Below are 19,871 nucleotides of genomic sequence, written 5' to 3'. Positions count from 1 at the left end.
TAGCCCAGCATACAGCAAGTGACTAATGTAGGACTTTCCCATTCAATTTGCACATGATCATAACCTATTCAAAAGGTAATAGACCATATTCGTTGATCATATGCTGTCCAATATGACTTTGATAAAATCCCCCAAGCAGAAAAAATGCATACTTTGCATTTATTGTTCATTGTCTTTTTCATAATATTAATTCCTGTACTATATTGCATTCTTTTTCTATCTGCAATGAGAAGAATGACAAGACATGCAACTTCTGCTTGATTGAACAATCTTTATATTTTAATTAAAGACTGCAGTCAAATAGATATTATGCTAGCTACTTGTAATAGTTATCACCTCCAAAGCTAATTTAATATCATCTGGTAGTGCTCAATATCAAGAGACCGATGAACTAAAAGCCATGTTATTGTTTTGTCTGGAGGGTACACCTTTAGGCAACCTGATAATAAAGTTCATGTGTGGGTCACGCTATCCACATAGCATGTAGACTACACATTCACCACACCTCAGGAGTGCCATTTGGAAACATTACCAGTTCTATGCCATTTGAGATTAAATATAACCAAAGAGAAATTCGCCTGCCACATGCAAGTGGTAACTGCCCTCCAACCCCCCGAAGGATTACACTTATTTCCCCTCTAAAGGAGATCGGTCAGTCCAGTTTAGTTTAAGTAAGCCATGCCATTGTTGTAATGATAGACTCATGCATTATAATTTTTTCTTTCATTTGAGCAACAGTTCCATGTACCAAATAGTTGTATTGCTGCAAATCGCTTCATTTGCATTGTTATAATCTTCCCTGGTTTTATTTTGTTTAATAGAATTTCAAATACTTTTGCCAGTATTTTTAGTTACAGCATAGCACGTTTAAGCTATTTAGGTACTGGTTTAATGGAAAATTAAAACTGGCCCATAATAATTGAACATTTAGGTAAAGACTTAATGAAATCTTGATGGAACACAATTAGAACAAATCCAAACAAATTTCTCTCATTTATGAGATTCGTTCAAACTCAATTTTTGGAAAGAGAGACAGCCCTACTCTGCACCCCTCACACAAGAATGTCTTGGGAGAACCTTCTCATGAGTATATCCTCGTCTTCCATTGCAGTGGTAGATCATAGAAATTTGCAGGACCGTGCACAAAGCGCACAGCTCTTAAAGTGTGAGGGAGTGGGGGTTTTGGGAGACCAACCGCGACTGAACAGGGGGTTCTTTAAGCTATTCACCAGAGGTAAAATAGCCACAAAGTCTCAAGAGACAAGGACAGCGGAAAAATAAGGGAAAGGAAAACAATACTCCTTAGGGAGAGTATCCCAAAGAAAAGCTCTACACAACCCACGAACTGGGTTAAAAAAAAAAAAACTAAAGCTTAAGGAGTATGAAAATAAAACAACTGCCAGAGCAGAAAACGGGGCAACTCAAAGAAAACAGACCTCGAACCGAGGCTGAAAAAGTAACACCCTAAAGAAAGAATACGGAGCTTAGATTGTGGCACCAACTTGTTGCCAACAATCTAAAAAAGCTAAAGACTGTTGTGCTAATTTTATAGCCACAACAATCCAATATCGCAACTCAATCCTTTACCTTTACCTTTACCTTTACCTTTACCTTTACCTTTACCTTTACCTTTACCTTTACCTTTACCTTTACCTTTACCTTTACCTTTACCTTTACCTTTACCTTTACCTTTACCTTTACCTTTACCTTTACCTTTACCTTTACCTCGCTTGACAGAATACCAGCTCTCATGCAACATAAGTGACACTGAAGCAAAGCTTATCAGCTTGCTTGGGGTTTAAATAGAACGCCAACAGGTGCAAATTGTAAAAAGAAAATTTGCACATGTATAATTCAATCAACTCAATGGCCGTAATAACTAAAGAAAAGGCGCATAAAAAAACCAATGGCCGTAATAACTGAAGAAAAGGCGCAGGAAGGAAAAGAAATGGTGGCATCAGCCAAAACCATGACATAAAGGGAATGAAAAGTGGTCATTTCATTTCATATGATTGAATCCAGCTGCAACACAGCCACTGATAATATATTCAGCCTAATCCAACCCATTTTCTACCTGTGCTGCACACTTTGAGCTTTGCATCCTCGCCTCTAGCCATGAAAATGCCATAATTCAGTATCCACGCCCAGTGTGCCCACGTGGACTGTGTCCAGAGCCCTGAAAAGTACCCCTGTAAATTGTGTTCCACCACACTCATCCATATCAGACATTATTCCTTAGAGAAATCTTTACATTCATGTAATCCCAGAACCTGATGTCTTTGTTGATAATAAACAGACAAACACAGAAAACACTACTTTTTAAGCTACTTATCCTTGCTGACACATATTTATATAGCAACATATTTAGTCAAATCAACACTGATAGAGTACATTTTGCTCCGTTAAAGTACATTTTCATCTCTTCTGGACTTTTCGATTAGAATTACAAGTAACAGTGAAAAAATATGTGTCATTGTAATAGCCATGTCAATAGCTGAATCACTCCATGCACCTCTACAGGAAACAGGACCTAGTAGGTAATTAATTGTTCATTACCTGTCACACACACACATACACACACACACACACAAAGGTCCAGCTCAGAGGCGTGCCATTCTAAACACCCTGGATGTGATTGCATGACGTAACAGACATCTAATCCATTTATATAAATCAGTCACCAGCACATGCACTGTCTGATGCTGACATGATAACTTTGGTGATGTTTGAAGGTATTGCAAATTTTACTTCTTACAAAGGATTGTCTAGGCTGCTTGCAGCTTTGTAACATATGTTTTTATATCTTATTGAACTGTAGCAGTAAGGCATATATTATGACCAATGCGTTTATGTATATATACCTTTTGTTATACACTTAACATGTATTTTGAGCTGTTTCTTCATAGGTGAAATAGATTAATTATATTTATAATGAATATGTTTTCAGCAATTCAGGTACAAGTGATCCATGGAGGAGGCAAATTCGTCTGAAGAGTTCACTTTCATACAGCAGGAAGCCTTCCATCTACATTTGGATACAGGGACCTTGACAAGAGTGGTTGTTGTGATTACAACTTCCATATTCTTCATTTATGTGAACAGCATCATGTTCCTCACCCTAAGGAGCAAGGCCACCTTTAGTGAGACATCCCGCTACATCCTCTTTGCCAACATGCTATTAATTGATTCTGTCCACCTCGTGGGTACCACATTGTTGTATGCAATTGGTGCAGCAGGCTTTCACCTGATCAAGACTGTCTGTGCCCTGCTGACACTGATGCCTGCCACCACATACACTACCACCCCCTTGAACCTGGCAGTGATGTCTCTGGAACGATATGTAGCAATCTGCTTCCCCCTGAGGCACACAGAGATCACCACACAGAGAAGGACAAACATTGCCATTGGATTAGTCTGGTTTTTCGGCTCCCTAAATTTCATTATCGACATGTTTTATATTACCATAAAACAACCACACTCTCTCACTGCAGTCATACCCTGCACACGGCCAGGCCTATTCCCTGCTAAATGGCATATACAATTGGGCCAGGGATTAAACAGCTTTTACTTTGTTGTTGTGGTTTTAACTATCATTTACACCTACATTGGTATTATAGTAGCTGCTCGGTCTGTATCTACAGATAAGGTTTCAGCCCGCAAGGCCCACAGAACTGTGCTGCTCCATCTGATTCAGCTGGGACTGTGTCTCACCTCTCTTCTGTATGGAATTTTTGAGAGTATGACTGTGACAACTGGTTCTTCCATGTACTATCTGCAAATCGTGAACTTTATCTCACTCATCCTTCTTCCTCGATGTCTGAGTCCCCTCATTTACGGCCTGAGGGACAATGCCTTCCGGCCACTGTTCCTCAGGTATTTCAGGTGCAACTTCAGAAAAATCAGACCTGATGTACTTGGACAATGAAACATTATAAAAGTAAATATTATTCCAATTAAAATGGTTTTAAGAAACTATTTCATGTCTAATTTATTACTATGTTTTTCATCCTTTAAAAGATTTTCTAACAGTATTGGAATTGCAAGATTCCAACTCACACTATTCATTGGTCCTCAAAACACGCTTTCTTAAAAAAATAAATAAAATAGTTTTTCTTTATTCCTTTTTCCATGCAGAAGAATGAAGTGCCAGACTTCACAAAGTTACCATACAATATCCAGCTTAGATTCTGATGTATCAGTTTGCCAATTGACTTTTCCATGTTTTAAAATGATTAAACAGGACAGCCATGCATTTTCTCCTAGCAGAATAAATAATCATTAGCTGGCAAACCATTGTTATTTCAAATTATCTTAAGGCTTATTTTCAAATGGTTGAGGACCTGATTTATTTCAGGAAATGTACTGGTATACTGTTGTATTGTTGTACTGTGGAACATTGACTCCTACCGAGATTTCTTCCTACATGTGTTCCAGGGAGTTTTTCCACTGTTGCCGCTGGCTTGCTCTATGGAGGTTTAGGCCAGGGCAAACTGTAAAGCGTATTGTGACAAATTACTTGTAAAATGCGCCATATGAAAAATATTTGTTAATTTAATTGCTTGATATTAACATTCAAGCAGATTTTCCATTTTATTTCAGTGGGAAGTGATCCATGGCCAAGACCAATGTTTCCTCTGAAGATTTCATGATTGTACAAGCCCTCTATTTAAAACAGGGTGCTGTGGTTCCAACAAGAGTTGTTGTGGTGTTGTCTTCTTCCCTATTCTTCTTCTATGTCAAAAGTGTCATGTTCTTCACTCTGAGGAGCAAGCAGACCTTCAGCGAGTCCTCCCGCTACATCCTCTTTTCTAACATTCTCATCGGTGATTCTGTCCATCTGCTGGGCATGGCAGTGTTGTACTCCCTTGCTGTGGGAAGTGTACACGTAATCAGTGCACTCTGCAGCCTACTGGTACTGATACCTACTGTTACATTTTCAATCTCCCCCTTAAACCTGGCAGTGATGTCAATGGAGCGTTATGTGACCATTTGCTTTCCTTTACGGCACAGAGTTTGTCACCAAAAAAGGACATATTTTTCCATCTTTGTTGTCTGGTTGCTTAGTTCCTTAAATTTTATTGTTGACATAATGTACAAAACTGTGGTGGATTCACACTTTCTGATACCACACACAATTTGCAGACGACAGATGCTGTACATTGCCACATGGCAAATAAAATTGTCCCAATTATTTAATGGTCTTTACTTTGCAATTGTAGCTCTGATTCTCATCTATACCTACATTGGGATTCTGGTTGCAGCTAGATCTGTTTCCACAAACAAGGAATCTGTCACAAAGGCACACAGAACTGTGCTGCTCCATCTGATTCAGCTGGGATTATGTGTCTTGTCTTTTTTTGTATAGTACGTTAGAGAGATCGATAGGTTTACTTACGGCTGACTCATTGTTGTTGCACCTGCAATTCTTGAACTTTTTTTACCTCATCATTCGTCCTCGATGTCTGAGTCCCCTCATTTACGGCCTGAGGGACAATGCCTTCAGGCCACTGTTCCTGGGGTACTTCAGGTGCAACCCCAGTGCAGTCAAACCTGTTGTCATAACACAATAAAAAAAGATTTATTGCATGAAATAACTTTTTAAAAGAGCTTTATTATTGACTGAGCGAGGTAATGCCTTAAAATATGATTTGACATGACATATTCCCTTTTTCAGATTTAGGGCCAAGAGCTCTATTTTCCGGAATCAATGTTGCATGGGTAAAGTCTGCATGGGTGCACTGGGCGTGGCTGCTGAATTTTGGTAGTTTTGTGGCCTAAGGCAAGGAGCACACAACTCAAATCACGTGGCTCAGATGGAAAATGGGCTGAATAAGGCTTAATATATTATCAGTGAGCTCACTGGACCTGATTTTCATCAACCGTGTGCTTTGTGTACTGGTGCACTGCCAATTACCACTGCAGGAAAAAAGAATATACTCATGAGAAATTCTTTCTCCCAAGATATTCTTAAGCAGGAGCTGCAGAGTTGGACTGTCATATTTTTAGAGGATTGAGCTCAAAGTATTCTCATCAATAAGATACATTTATTATGGTAAAAATTAAAATTAAACATAGCCTATTATAATTAATATGGCCCTGTTTTAAATTCCCATTAAAGCTGTAGCTAAATAGCTTAATGTGCTATGCTATAAGAAATAATGACAGCAGTATCTTGAAGTTTTATTTAACAAAATACAACCAGGTATAGATAACCCAAAAAAAATGAACAATGATGCCATTAATAGCAATAAAATGACTTGGTATCAACTATTGCTCAAACAAAAGAAACAATTATAATGCAGAAGTCCAGAATTATTTCGTAACAATGGCATTGATTGCTTATATTAAACTGAACTGATCAAACTCCTTTAGAGGTGAAAATGTGTATGCCTTTGGGGGGTTGGATGTCAGTTATCGCTTGCAGACAACTTTCTCCTTGTTTATTATTTTGCCTCTTATTGACATATGCAACTTGTAATATTTCCAAATGGCACTCCTGAGGTGCGGTGGGTTTTTTTTCTTTGTTTCTCCATTTGGAATGCATAACCTACATGCCCCGCGGAGAGCATGACCTACACATGAACTTTATTTTTAGGCTACCTAACGGTATACGATACAGACAAACATGGTTTGTTGTTTATCAGCCCCTTTCATATTGAGCACTACCAGATTATGTTAAATTAGCTTGGAAGGCGGTAATTAATGCAGTTAATTTAACTTGAATGTAACTTGCATATAGCTATCATAACTACAGTTGCAAAATAAATGAAAAGATTGTTCAAGCTGAAGTTGCGTGTATTGTCATTCTTCTCATTACAGATATGTGTAAGAAAAAGAACGGAATACAATATTAGCAACTCGCTGTATGCTGGGCTGCTACTTGCACCACAGACCTGGTCTGAGCAGTTGGGTTGCGCAGGCACGAGTCACAGACTACTCTGTCACCATAATTGCAGACCCATCCCCAATTGCCCCTCTCGTCCTACTTCAAATTACCAAATGGGCTCAGGCGCGACAATCACCATGATGAAAATGCCACTTCACCAGTGCAACAGCTAGCCCACACACCATGAGCCAGCTGGAAAATAGAGCCCCTAGCCATAATTTTGGAAGTCACACCCAAGTCTCCAGTCTTATCTATAAAATGGTAAAAACAAATAGGCATCATAATACACCAAATGTGATTAATATTACATTATAATTACATTTCATTTATATTTATATACAAATATCATTTAAATTTTTACATCCAAGATGACCCTCAAAACAAATATTTTTTACATCTGACACATTTTGTGAATCTGTAGGATTTGTTCCGAACTTTACACCAAAGGGTTTTTTGGCCAAAGATTAAGGGCTCGTTTTTCTCAGACTACCGGACCACTGTTGAGTGCATGTACTGTAGGAAATTAACTTTGGTACATTTGTAATGCTTGCTGTATTTGTTAATGTAGATACAAAGAGAACTGTGCTGCTCCATCTGGAACTGTCTCACCTCTTTTCTGTACAGAATCTTTCAATTTCTGACGGCCATGGCTGGCACTACTCTGTTCTTGTACCCGAATCTGGAACCTTCTTACACTCATCATTCTTCTCAGATGTTTGAGTCCCCTCATTGAAAGCTGAGGGACAATAGATTCCAGAAATTACTACCATAAATACTTGAGGTGCAAGCTCAACACAGTTAAACCTGTTTTCATGATACAGTAAATGTTCACTTCAAGATATGCTTTATGGTTTCAATAAAAATAATTATCCTTTAAATGTTTGTATGGCTGATTTGAAACACAGATACCCATATCCAGGGAAAAGGTTGAGGAATGGTTCCTACAAGTTCTGTTCTCATGTAATGAAGAAGTAAAGTTCCAAGCAGTATAACAGATGCTCATATCCATGTCAATGAACATAAGTTAAGTCTATATATCTAATAGCTTGCTGTTTTACATCTCACCATAATATGAACCGGCAACCACCTACTTTTAATACATTTTTCCAATTACAGGCAACAACTTTTTTTTGCCAATTTTTATGCCTCTGCAACGGCATAGCCGTGGCCAGAGGCATTATGTTTTCGGGTTGTCCATCTGTCCGTCAGTCCCGATTCTCGTGAATGTGATATCTCAAGAACGTCTTGAGGGAATTTCTTCAAATTTGGCACAAACGTCCACTTGGACTCAAGGATGAACCGATTAGATTTTGGTGGTCAACGGTCAAAGGTCAAGGTCACTGTGACCTCACAAATCACGTTTTTGCCTTGAGGGAATACAAAACACATTTTTGCCTTGAGGGAATTTCTTCACATTTGGCACACACGTCCACTTGGACTCAAGGATGAACTGATTCGATTTTGGTGGTCAAAGGTCAATGTCACTGTGACCTCACATCCGTCCCATTCTCTCGTGAATGCAATATCTCAGGAACGCCTTGAGGGAATTTCTTCAAATTTAGCACAAACATCCACTTAGACTCAAGGATGAACTGATTAGATTTTGGTGGTGAAAGGTCAAGGTCACTGTGACCTCACGTCTGTCCCATTCTCTCATGAACATGATATTTCAGGAACGCCTTGAGGCAATTTCTTCAAATTTGGCATAAACATCCACTTGGACTCAAGGATGAATTGATTAGATTTTGGTGGTCAAAGGCGGAGGCATACAACCGCAAGGCGGTATTTCTAGTCTTTTTTGCTATGGTAACAAAAAAGGGGCATAATCCTTTGTTGTTTCACTGTTCCTGTTTTAGTGTGGTATGTGGTTACATGAAGCTCTGCAACAGGCCATATCAGAAAATAGAGACCCAGAAGTTATGATCAAAGTTAAGCACCACACATTTATTACAGCAAAAAATAAATTGCGATGTGTGTTTTGAATTAAAACTGAATGATATAGCCTGAAGACATACAGGCTCTCTGGACTGTGATGTAGGAAAAGAGTTATTCACCGATTTATTGATTAGTGATGTTTCTAAATTAAAAATCTTAATTTAGGATTTAAAATTCAATGAAGACGCTTTAACATGTTGGGTCTGGCGAAGGTTGGGTCATTCTTGGCCATGTGGATATGGGGTGCATGCATAAAATGAAAACAACAAGAAGGATAAGTGCTACCCTACAATCAGCATTCAATACCAATATGTAGCATGTCATTACACTAAAACCTTTTAACTGGATGAGGCATCTGGGTTTATAAATTAGGATTAATACAGAGACAGACTGAAAAAACATGAAAACATGAAGCCATGCTTCTGTCTCACTTCCATCTCTTGTATCAGCTTGACAGTTCCTTTCTTATCTTGTGCCATTATTTTCTCATGGATTCTTCACTGCCTTCGACACATCACAAACACAAACAGTAATTTTTATGACACATTATATAATGGTATCTTTCACTGGCTGTGTATTGCCCGTCAGTGCTTCAGAAGTTGTTCAGTGAAAATGTAGGAAAAACTACTGTTTAATGCCTCATTACTCGCAAAGCCCATGAACCCTCAGTGTGAATGCTCAGTGGCCCAAACACACTACACAAATAAAGTGTATGTTCTGAATTTTAACTAAAATTGTGGTAATTTTGCAGTGCAGTCTAATTCAAATGTTCATGCCGCCGCTACTGCTGGACAACATATTAATTTAAGGTTCATACGTGACTTTAAGCAAAACAGTGAAAATGCTCTCATTTTAATGTAGAATCCATTGCTAACAGGTACATATAAACTGAAGAACCTTGCTTAAGGGTACAACAGCAATGCCCTATCTGTGAATCCAACTGACAGCCATTAGGTTATATGGACAGTTTCCTAACCATCGTACTATACTTCTGCCAGTAACTGCATTCATTTCTTCTGTGTGTGTATAATATGGCTCTCACACTCACTGAATCTTGGCTGAAGCTTGCGACATCTCGCCAAACACCCTGCATAACACATCCACAGAGAAACACAGGACAAAACATGTACCCAACTGCTCCCACAGCTACGAGTGGACGTTAATAATGAATGAGAGCATTAATGATGGGGCAGGGGAGCAATGCAGAGCCAAAACATTTTAATGGCACTCTCGAGCTTTCTCTGTCACGGTACCTCACTCCACACATGACATGAGGCCATCCACAAAGCAGGGAGCAGTTTACTCTGCAAAGTTCCTGCTCCTGTTACATCTCCTGCTCAAACACACAACACAGAACTGATGGGCCTGTGTCTATAGGCCTTCTAGCACAATAATTATACAACAGAGAATGCCACAATGATAAATAAATAAATGTGCAAATATAAACATTAATAAATGCAATAATCAAAAATATATAAATAAATCTGGAAAACAATATAGAGATATATATGTATGTGCAATTTATTGAGTAAAATATTACTTGACATTGATTTACTTTCACATTTATTTATTCATTTATTTCGATAGATATTTTCCTATTTATTTTTGCTTTTCTTGATGAGCCCAATCTGTCAATCAACTTGTTTTGGTTCACCCATTAAATCTGACATTTAAACCTTCTGTGTGTTCAGCTAACCATCCATTATCTACACCCGTGTATTCCTAGGCAGGGTTGCGGGGGTGCTGGAGCCTATCCCAGCTTGTATTGAGTGAGAGGCAGGATTACACCCTGGACAGGCCACCAATCTATTGCAGGGCACACACACCATTCACTCACACTCTCTTACCTATGGGCAATTTAGAGTCTCTGATTAGTCTTACTGCATGTCTTTGGACTGTGGGAGAAAATCGGAGTACCCAGAGGAAACTCACACGGACACAAGGAGAACATACAAACTCCACACAGAAAGGCCCAAGCCGAGATTCAAATCCACAACCTTCTTGCTGAGGCAACAGTGCTACCCACTGCACCACTGTGCTGCCCTAGTGTCTATAAAAGTCCTGAAAATCCAGAGAAGAGCACCACACCCAGAAACAACTCAAACACATTTTAGAACAACAAATACAGGTAAATACGCATAAATTCAGCAAAAGTGCACAGTGCATAAAGACAGAGATTACCAGTGCCTCTCAGATATGCCTTATCATGGCTATTTTCTAATATTTTCAAGGTAAAAATCTTACATTACTTATAAGGAAATGGAAAAAGTCAATTAAATTAAATACTTTTACATTTCAGTAGTAATATATATTCAGAAAAAATGATAACCTCCAGCTCCAGGCTCCTGTCCATGGTGTTAATTATGTCTTCAATCTCTTAAAATTCAGTCATTAACTGAAATGTTCCATTTTAAGTGTTGCTTGACTAAAAACATAATGTCCTTCCATGATTCCCTGACCACTTTTACAGGGAGTATATGGACCCCCTGCAAGTCTAATATTCCCTGCAGTTTTAGACATGTTAAAGCTTGCAACATTCAACCGCCTTTCATGTAAAATGACTACCATTTATCTTTTGCCACGTGTCGTTTTGAAACACAGAATGATCCAGATTCATTCCTAGTATCTTCTGGGTCATCCTGACCAATTAATTACCTGTCACATAAAAGTGCGTTCATACAGCGAGCAACTCATCAACCGAGTTGCCAAAAGTTCATTCTCTATGTAGCTGAGCGACACCCTGCAACACAAGAAACTGAGCAACCAAAGTTGAATGAAAAATGTTGCCCACAGTTTAACTTTTCGCGAGCATCGCCCGTCAACCACCAATCAGAGTTTCGAGCTTCCTATTTCTCCAACCGATATGATACCATTTCGCGAATTATTTCTAGGGAGGTTGAATGTTCTGCCTGCGATGTAATCACAATGGGAGTTCCATGCAGAAACAAAACAAAATTGGCATCTGAGCTCACTTTAACAGGAGTACATAGAGCAATTAAAGTTTCAGAAGTGCACTGATAGTTCAGCAATGTTATTTTTTTTACTTTATATATAAATTAGGAATTTTTATGCAAACTTGGGGTCATTATAAAAAAACTAATCACATTGAAGGCATTATTACTCATTTCACCACAAGAAAAACTGAAATGTTTAAAATATTAATTGGTTATTAGTTATTGATACGTCCGATATGTTCAGGTGTCCTAAAAACGTTACAGCTGCCAGCATCCTGAGGGACAGCCATTTTAGAAGCGATGTGGCAAAAAAAAAAAAAAAAAAAAACGGCAGTCGCTATCTTATTCAAAATAACCCCAGAAGGCTTGCGTTTTGCTGAAATGAAATGTTTTTCAAATTGTAGCCAATTCCTGTCTTGACATCCTGACTGTTCAATTCCGATTCGTCCAATTTTTGCCAATGAAGAAGCCCTATAAAATGTTTTCTGGCGTGTCTACACAGCTAAACCTCTATTGAACAATGATTTTTTTTTTTTTTTAATATGCATTTCTTTGTCAAGGTCTTATCTACATTATGGTACAAAGCATTTGATTTTTACGAATGGGTGTTTTTTTGTAATTACAGTGAAAAGGAGACGCGCGCAACCCTCTGGAATCCGAATCCGCTGCAGATAGAATAGTGTTCCATAGACCGCTATAACGTGCTGCTGTAACGGGGGAAATGCGCAGGTGGTTAAACCGCACTCCTGCCCCCTACCACTAACCAGGTTTCTGCTGGACCCACCACTCACACAGCACAATGGCACAAAGTAAAGAACAAAGGTCACGTTTTATTGAGCTTTACAATTCATAAAAACAGGGACACAAATCGGACAGAGGATCTCACCAGTCTGCAGTTACCACTCTCTCCTCTCAAGTCGGTGTCCTGTGGCCTCACCGACTGTAGGACAGGGGGGGGGGGGGATGGACACACCCACTGCCGCTCAGTTCCCGGCTCACACTGGCTTTGAACCCACACATTGTTAGGATTGCCGGAAACACGTTCCTTATGGTCTGGGGGAGTGATCTCCTCAAGCAAAAGCCTTGCACCACTCTCCGGCTCCACCAACTCAGCCGTGCCGACCCACTCTGCAGTCACCGCCGCTCTCCGTTTGTCAGCCCCGAAGGGGATACCGACTCTCCCGCCTTGCTCGCAGCCACTGCCAGGTTCCGATCTCCGCAGCCGCCCGCTCACAAATTAGGCGCTTGTTCTGCCGCACTCAAAACACTGAACATCGCACTCACACAATAAACGAAAATAACCAAACCAACTGAAAATAACACTAAAATCACACCGTCCAAACACTCATGAGCCCGGAGACAGCCACTCTCCCAGCTCGCCTCTCGTCCAAAATTAAAAAAGAAACACTCAAGTTGCTTTTCCACCGCATGGTAATGGCTCAACTTGACTTCTCTCTACTCACTCACCACCTTTTTTGGTTTTCCATCAGGCAAAAGTTGTGGATAGTACCTGGTACTTTTTTGGTATCACCTCTGTCGAGGTTCCCAGCAAGCTGAGGCGATGCCAAAAGGTGACGTAAAAACACTACAGACCACTGATTGGTCAGAAACGGCAGTTTCATGCGGCGTCGCTATGACGACCAGCTACATTGACGTGGGTACTACCTGCAGTGGAAAACGAAGTACCTGGTACCAAAACGAGTCGAGTCGAGTCGAGTCGAGCCGAGCCGGTACCACGCGGTGGAAAAGCGGCTTCTGTTTCACCCCAGGTGCGCTCATTTATACTCCTCGGGAGCTCAGCCCCAACGCATTCCTCGTGCAGTCCATAATCATTAGTCAATTCCCCAATCAAGTACCTAATCAGTCATCTCATCATCCAATCAATCAATTAATCGTCCTCCTATGGCCCCTAAGCATCCCGTTTTCCCACACAGGGAACTACCCTTCCTTTCCCTGCGGGAGACCGCAAAATATGCGACACTGCTAGTATATTCTTTCTGGTGGCCAAGTCACAAGGGAAACTTGTTTGAACTACAAGATTCTTACACATATATATTTGCCAAGGTCTTATCTACAGTGTGGTATAAAGTATTTTAGTTTTACGAATGTGTTTTTTTTATAATTACGGTGAAAAGGAGACATGCGCCGTCTTTGGCTTTTGAATCCCCACGAGGTCGAATAGCCACAGCTAGCTATGACCTGCTTGCCAGTGTATATGATTTCTGGTGGCTAGGTCATCGGGAAAACTTGTTTGAACAGCACGATCCTTACATGTGCGGCTTCATCAAGGTCTTATCTACATTGTGGTATGAAGCATTTGAGTTTTACAAATAGGTGTTTTTTGGAATTACGGTGAAAAGGAGGCATGCACAACCCTCTGGAATCTGAATCCCCTGCAGTTAGAATAGTATTCCATAGCCAGCTATAACCTGTTGCCAGTGTACATGTTTTCTGGTGACATGCGCAACCCTCAGGAATCCGACAAACATGTACCCTGGCAACAAAGTATTTTGTTGCCAGGGTACATGTTTTCTGGGGGCTATGTCATCAGGAAAACTTGTTTCAACAACAATATTTTTACATATATTGTTTTTTACAAGTACGTGTCTACAGTATGGTATAAAGGATTTTAGTTTTACGAATGGGTATTTTTTTTTATTAGGGTGAAAATGGGGACATGACCCTGGTCAATCCCAGTCCCCAACTGGAATGGAATTTTGAAGCCACGGGGCCCATGTTTGAAAGTGAGAGTTTTGGCGCGTATTACGTTTGGAGAGTACACTTTTCATTAAATAACGCACCCCATAACAATACATACCAGTAAAAGCGTACAATATATTAGTTTTACTGTACGAATACCACACAATATTGGTTCATGTTGTTAAAGGAAAACAGATAACCCCACCCTCAATGTCGCACAGGTGATGATGCGTTTCCCTCCAACTACAGTGATTACATGCGGAGCAAAGGGGTTAATTTTTAAAATCATATTATAGGAAACAACAGTTATATTCTGGCAAATTAGTGATTTATATGTTGTTATTTGACTATACTGTAGCATTTATGACATTATGCATGAAGAATAAACTGTCAAAATATGTTTTATGAAAGATCCCCAAAACAGGTTTGACCTCCATATTATTGCTTCGCTCAGTGAGGAAAAATGAACGAACAACTTATTATTATTGTACAATTGCACCCGGTGTTATACAACAAGAGTACAGGGATAAGCATCTGAAAATGACACTTGCAACATATTATGAACATGAAATCTTATTCTGTCATGCCTATCCACAAAACTACATAGCTTGTTAAAACATATACAGTATATAAACATAAACAGTATACATCAATTCTCGTGCCATGTGACAAATATTGTGTAGGCCTTCTTAAAGGGATAGTTCATCCAAATTACAAAATTACATATTGGTTTCCTTACAGTGTAAGCAGTCTATGGACACGGTATGAAAGTGATCCATGTTTTGGTTTTGTGCCACAAATGCTAAAAAAATTGCATTTGAAACATTGGCTAGGTAAACAAAAGCCTGGCTTGCTGTGGGTAAACTATCCCTTCAAGTCAGCGTGTCCCAACCTTTTTCCTTCCACGGCACACTTTCCAAATTTACAGAATCTCATGGCACACCACGCCAACAGAAAAAACCGAGAGCGACGTATTGACATTGATGTGACGTGCCAGCAGTAGGCCTAAATGTTCTTTTGGGGTTTTAATTAAGCAATATGCATTTTAATGACATTTATTTTGGCGTTTGTGAATGGGATTTGTTCATTTAAGTTTTTTAAATTCATTTGAACATTAAAAATTTTTTAAAGGATTTTTCACACGGCACACCTGACCTCGCCTGACGGCACACCGGTTGGGAAACTCTGCTTTAAGTAACTCTGTAGATAAGTACTTATGTCTTCCTTCAGACACATTGTCTTAATTCTGACCTTGTAGTTGTGGGTTCACTGTCTGGAGAGGATAGGGGGGTCAACACTGTCGTTCCTGCTCTCAATCTCTCTCTGTGTTTGCCTGTCTGACCCACCATTTCCTTTGCTCCTGTTTTTTTTTTTTTTACCTTTCTGTGAGATCCTTCACTCTCTTTCTTTTTTGACTCTAAATCATTTAAGTAAGTTTGGTGTTTTGTTTTTTTAAGGTAGGCTGCTCTGCGGTCTGGGTCAGCATCCCTGCGCTGTCTGTACAGTCTTTGCTTTTCAGCAGCACTTAATTTCGCCATATCTATCAAAAGGAAAGACATATTATGTGGTTACAATATTGAAACAGTAATAAAATGCTAATAAGTCTGTTTTAATTGTTGAGGGTTTTATGAAACCTTACTTTGGGAAAAAAGTTAGTGGTGTTATTGATTGCCACTGGTGTTATCCTCATGTCACTGGTGTTACTAACTGGAACAGTAACACTAGTGACGATAACACCCGTGATAAATCTGCAGGCAAGATGGCATATCCAAGATGGTGGCCACTGTAGGTCAAACCACACTTCCTAAATTGTAAATAAATCACTTAATCATACAATTTGATCAGTTATTTTAATCAAATTACCTTTCCCCTTACTATAAACTGTATAACACCAGTGATTTATGCATAAAATTGTTAACATATGAAAAGAAAGTGCACACTCACTTTGTGCTTTTCAAAACAGCCCTGCCTCCAATGAACCTTTGACCCAGGAAGAAGTTGGCAAGGATTTTTTCAGTGGTGGTTTTTAGAAATGTGGACACCGGTGACATTAAATCAAGGGACAGCTATTTCCTGTAAATTATTTTATTTAGTTGATATATTATAGTTTTTCAAGTAGTCTACTAAATAACTATAATACTTTCCTTTGTATTATGACATTTAAAGGGGGAGAAAAACATGTATTTTAACTCAAAACATGTCACTAAACCATGACTCCTTACCCGAGGGACAAGCCAATGGCACTGACCATGCTCTACAATATATTTTTAAAAATGGTTTGCAATATAACTGTCTTACATATGTTTTATTAACAATAAAACACTTAAAGTAAAACAAAAAATGTATATTTTGTGTCATTGTCTGATACTTTTGAGTGTTTTTCCTGGTGAATAAGGCCGGGACAGGAAAGCCACCATTTTCATAAAATGACCCATTTCTCTTCAATAATATGTAGTTGCACGAGACCACTAAGAGTATACAACAGGAAGCTCCTGCCCCTCCCTCAGCCTAGTAAACTTGAGCAACTAATCAACGGAGTTGGTCGCTGTGTGAACGCAGGGTAACAAACACAAACCATATGAGGTCACAAACCTTCAAGGGGAGTTGTGTCATTGCATATACTCTAGTGATGACTGCATGACATCACTGTTTCATTCTTGTACATAAATAAATGTCACCTGCACACAGATTGTCAGATGCTGCACAGCAACAAAAGGAGCCGAACGGTATTCCCGGTTTTACTTCTTAAAAAGATCTCAGTTATTTAGTTTATTGGTTTCTTTATATTTTGGTTATTATTTAAATTTGAAATGGCAATATGAACGTCAAATAGAAGAAGCATTCAGTCTTTTGCAAGGATCGCAAGGGTCTCTTCAATGTACTGCAGTTTATGTTTCTCTTTTGCACCTGTGACAGAACATTATGTCAGGAGTGCAGAGGATTTTCTTTATATTTTACTGAATTGTACAGTTTGATTTAAGTAAAAGAGATCAATTGTCTCTGTTGCTAACATTCAAGGTGATACAGATTTTTGCTGTAGATAAGAAGGAAGTGATCAATGGAGCAGGGCAACGTTTCATCTGGACAGCTCACATTCATGTACCACCAAATCTACCAAGCACAGATGAATGCCATAACTGTGACAGATGCAATTGTGGTAACATCTACAGCACTATTCTTTAGCTTCTTGAATGGCATCATGTTCTTCATTCTGTGGAGCAAACCAAATTTCAGGGAGAACTCCCGCTACATCCTCTTTGCCCACATGCTCTTCAATGATTCTGTTACTCTTATTAGCATTCTAGTGCTATACTTATTGGCCCTGGCATATATCCACTTGGCTAGGGCTGTCTGTGCTATTTTGATACTGATTACCGTCATCAGCACCAACAACAGCTCACTGAACCTGGCAGTGATTTCACTGGAGCGCTATGTGGCCATTTGCTTCCCTTTGCATCACGCAGAGATTGCCACCAAAAGGAGGACAAAGATTGCCATCGGAGTAACGTGGCTCATTAGCTCAATTAACTTCACGATTGACATGTTTTACATGATTGTGACTGATCCCCTGTCTTTCACTACACCTATAATTTGTACACGGCAGCAGATATTCATTGACAAATGGCAGATCGCCTTGGAACAGTGGTTAAGTATTTTTTTCCTTGTGGTTGTGGCTGTGACAATCATCTACACTTACATTGGTATTACGCTAGCGGCTAAATCTGCCCGCACAAACAAGGATTCTGCCAAGAGAGCACGCAACACCGTGCTGCTCCACCTGATTCAGCTGGGACTGTGTCTCACCTCTTTTGTCCATGCATCGGTTGAGGCGCTGATTTCAGGGACCGACGCTTCCGTGTATGTGCATCTGCAATTGTTCATCTTTTTAACATTTGTTATTCTTCCTCGATGTCTGAGTCCCCTCATTTATGGCCTGAGGGACAATGCTATCCGGCCACTGTTTCTCAGGTACTTCCAGTGCAACCACAGCACAGTCAAACCTGTTTTAATAACACACTAGGAGGGTCAATAGTTTTAATTATGTGATTTTATAACCAATTTTTAAGCCACCATCCAGAAAAATGTCACGTTATATTCCTACATTCTGTAAACCCATTCCCTCAGACATTTACTGGAATAACAGGTAAAATATTACCAGATATTTGTGTAAATAATGGGGGAAGGATAAAATGAATGTTAAATGTATGATAAATGTTTTAAATTTCACAGAAGTCTTTCTAAATAAACCAAACCTGAAAAACAGATTTCTCTCATTTAAAAAAGTAAGAACAAAAGAATGTGTACCAATGAGACCATTCAACACATTTGGCATGCCATTTGCCTACCACCAGAGAGTATAACCTGGCCTTGAATGTCATAACTACATGCCCAAGCATGATGTTCAACCCATTGAAAACTGTCTATAAAAGAAGAAGTCCATCTTGATAACTGCCATGGATAGAAATGACATCATAATTTGTTACATAAAAAAGATTGAGGAGCTTTCTGATCAGAAAATACATTGGTAACAACAAAATGACTGCCAACGGAAGCTAGTGGTTATACTGCCTAGATACTAGAGATGGCGCTGAACACAAATACTATATTCGGCAACACTAGAAGAATTCATTCTCTCCGAATGTTTTCTCCCCCAGAATTTGGCCAATATTATTCAGATTCAGATTCAGATTTTTCCCATCTCGTTAATGAAATTTGCTCAATCATCAGCACCAAGTTTGTCAATTGGACACGCACATACAAGCCTGTGGAAGGACAGCAAGTTAGAGTTGCCCTCAACCCTTTATAGGCTAGAGCAACATCATCCGGCTTTGGGAACTTTACTGTGAAATTTGAATTGCTCCAATGCCGTAAATGCGATGTCCTCCTCGTTCCATGACTTTCCTAAATTTTGGGCTTAAAATAACAGATTTTTCTAAATTATAAATAATTCACTCAGTAAAGAAATACAGGCATTTGTTTCCTCACAAACCCCCCTCCCCAAACAACAGACAACAACAGATGGTTTTACTAAGACGTGAACGTGTTTCTGTCTACTTCGGCATGCTATTCAACTGAGTGACTGGTGCTTTCATACATATTTCCCAATTGCACTCTATTGAAATGAATTTCACACATATAATCACATGAAATGCATTCACTGCAATTGCATGATGTTGTTGAAGTTGATAAAGCATTTAGGTTGGGGATAAATAGTTCTGGATGCAGTAGTTAAGGAAATGATATGCTTAGAACTCCATGGAGATAACGCCGCCAACAGGATTTTTGTATAAACTTTGAATAAACTGAATAGAGCAGCTACATGACACAAACTGATTTGTGTGCGTGTGGTTCCAGAGAACCATAAAAGCTGCGTGTTCTCTGTGAAATTGGTAAGA

At 39.3% G+C, this 19,871-nt stretch overlaps 2 protein-coding genes, 1 long non-coding RNA gene and 1 pseudogene across 5 annotated transcripts; 3 read left to right on the top strand and 1 right to left on the bottom strand.

Annotated features, from left to right (window-relative positions):
- Positions 1-2,967: 2,967 nt before the first annotated feature.
- Positions 2,968-3,947, top strand: LOC135262395 (odorant receptor 131-2-like). The gene has a single exon (XM_064349430.1). The coding sequence runs from the start codon at positions 2,969-2,971 to the stop codon at positions 3,923-3,925; it is 957 nt and encodes a 318-aa protein (XP_064205500.1). The 5' UTR covers position 2,968; the 3' UTR covers positions 3,926-3,947.
- A 665-nt stretch (positions 3,948-4,612) lies between these two features.
- Positions 4,613-5,570, top strand: LOC135262553 (odorant receptor 131-2-like; annotated as a pseudogene).
- A 7,015-nt stretch (positions 5,571-12,585) lies between these two features.
- LOC135262394 (uncharacterized) lies at positions 12,586-13,510 on the bottom strand. 3 transcript variants are annotated; one of them, XR_010332211.1, is made up of 3 exons: positions 13,110-13,510; positions 12,747-13,025; positions 12,586-12,700 (listed from the first exon to the last, which is right to left on the bottom strand). It is a non-coding gene; the product is annotated as an uncharacterized LOC135262394 (long non-coding RNA). The 3 variants fall into 3 exon arrangements; XR_010332210.1 differs by having other exon boundaries at positions 12,586-12,707; positions 12,753-13,025; XR_010332209.1 differs by having other exon boundaries at positions 12,586-13,025.
- Positions 13,511-17,648: 4,138 nt separating this feature from the next.
- LOC135262393 (odorant receptor 131-2-like) lies at positions 17,649-18,717 on the top strand. The gene has a single exon (XM_064349428.1). It carries the CDS (start codon positions 17,675-17,677, stop codon positions 18,494-18,496), a length of 822 nt encoding a protein of 273 aa, XP_064205498.1. The 5' UTR covers positions 17,649-17,674; the 3' UTR covers positions 18,497-18,717.
- The last annotated feature ends 1,154 nt before the right edge of the window (positions 18,718-19,871 follow it).

The sequence above is a fragment of the Anguilla rostrata genome, chromosome 9, assembly GCF_018555375.3.
Source record: "Anguilla rostrata isolate EN2019 chromosome 9, ASM1855537v3, whole genome shotgun sequence".
NCBI lineage: Eukaryota > Metazoa > Chordata > Actinopteri > Anguilliformes > Anguillidae > Anguilla > Anguilla rostrata.
Note: the sequence above shows the minus strand (reverse complement) of the source record. Positions and strands in the feature narration are given on the sequence as shown.

Bases quoted from the DNA above. Each gene is read 5' to 3' on its own strand.
- LOC135262395 (XM_064349430.1), top strand. From the start codon at position 2,969: ATGGAGGAGGCAAATTCGTCTGAAGAGTTCACTTTCATACAGCAGGAA.
- LOC135262393 (XM_064349428.1), top strand. From the start codon at position 17,675: ATGTTCTTCATTCTGTGGAGCAAACCAAATTTCAGGGAGAACTCCCGC.